Source organism: Aptenodytes forsteri, unplaced genomic scaffold (assembly GCF_000699145.1).
Source record: "Aptenodytes forsteri isolate BGI_AS27 unplaced genomic scaffold, ASM69914v1 Scaffold83, whole genome shotgun sequence".
Classification (NCBI taxonomy): domain Eukaryota; kingdom Metazoa; phylum Chordata; class Aves; order Sphenisciformes; family Spheniscidae; genus Aptenodytes; species Aptenodytes forsteri.
The window spans coordinates 2973460-2974545 of record NW_008795371.1 but is presented as its reverse complement, the minus strand read 5'-3'; the positions used below and the strand labels follow the sequence as shown (position 1 = coordinate 2974545).

Sequence of the window (1086 nt, the reverse complement as noted above, 5' to 3'; positions counted from 1 at the left end):
AAGATGGTATGAGGAAGGATACAATGGTTTAATGATCTGTCGATAAGAAAAGGAACTTCTTATACGCTGAGAGGAAGATGGTAGCAAGCTTGGAAACCCACTAGTAAATCCAGCAAGGATCAGTAGTGGAGTACCATGAACTTGCTTAAAAAAAATGAGGGCTCATGCTATACTTGTGCTTAGAAGACAGCTTTACTTTATATTTTGAAAAAAAAAAAAAAGGAATTTTATATTTTATTTAATTTTGAGAGTAAGCATAAAGGAAGACCATTTGAAATGCTTTCATTCTGATGGAAGCAGAATTCTGCTTGAAGGGAATTGAACAAACTGCAAGAGCCTGTTCTAAAACTTGAGACACTCGAGGATCACAGGCTGCCAACTGTCGCATCACGATCCCAGTCTCCTTTTCAGTTCCCTGGGATAAAATATCTTGTGAACGTGAAATCTGGCTTCTCCAGATGGCTAGCAAAAGCCTACGAACAACTTCATCTTTCAAAAGAAGGATTTAGTAATCGTAGGCCTCGTGGTGGTCTTTGGCATTGGGGCAAATTTCAGACAATATTTGAAGTTGTATGTATTTTTGAAACTAGTATAGCAGAAAAACTTTTCAGTAACACAGCTTAATATGTGCTAAAGGAGCATCTTCTGGGAGCTGAACAACCAGCCACTAAAGCATCCTTGCTGTGTAGGAATTGTAAATATTTATAGCCTGTTTAATGTTCTTAACATTCATGTGCAAACTTGGATTTTGTTCTACCTGTTCTACAACAGGTTTTTAAATAAAATATACAGAATTCTCATCTATAAAATACAGAGAGGTGCAGAAGTAAAAAAGAGAACTTGGAAAAGCGGGTTTAAATTAGTCTATTCAAACTAACTAGGTTTTAGGCAAAAAGTTTAATGCTGAAAGACAACAATACTGTCACAATTTGTGCCCAAGGCTTCTTCCACAACTGCCGTTTATGAATACAAACACGGGGAAATTAATCAGATTTCACTTTCCTGTGATACCTAAAAATTTACACACACGATTGTGGCTGTCCGGGATAAGCAGTATGCCGTTCGGTGCCGGGGGCGTTCCGTACG

At 37.8% G+C, this 1086-nt stretch overlaps 1 protein-coding gene across 1 annotated transcript in view; it reads left to right on the top strand.

The window, feature by feature from the left end:
• The first annotated feature begins 1055 nt into the window (after positions 1-1055).
• The window catches only part of TP53BP1 (tumor protein p53 binding protein 1), a 32719-nt gene continuing 32688 nt past the window's right edge, over positions 1056-1086 (top strand). Inside the window, exon 1 of the mRNA XM_019472362.1 lies at positions 1056-1081. Within this exon, the coding sequence (XP_019327907.1) occupies positions 1056-1081 (26 nt within the window). The remainder of the gene's footprint in view (positions 1082-1086) is intronic.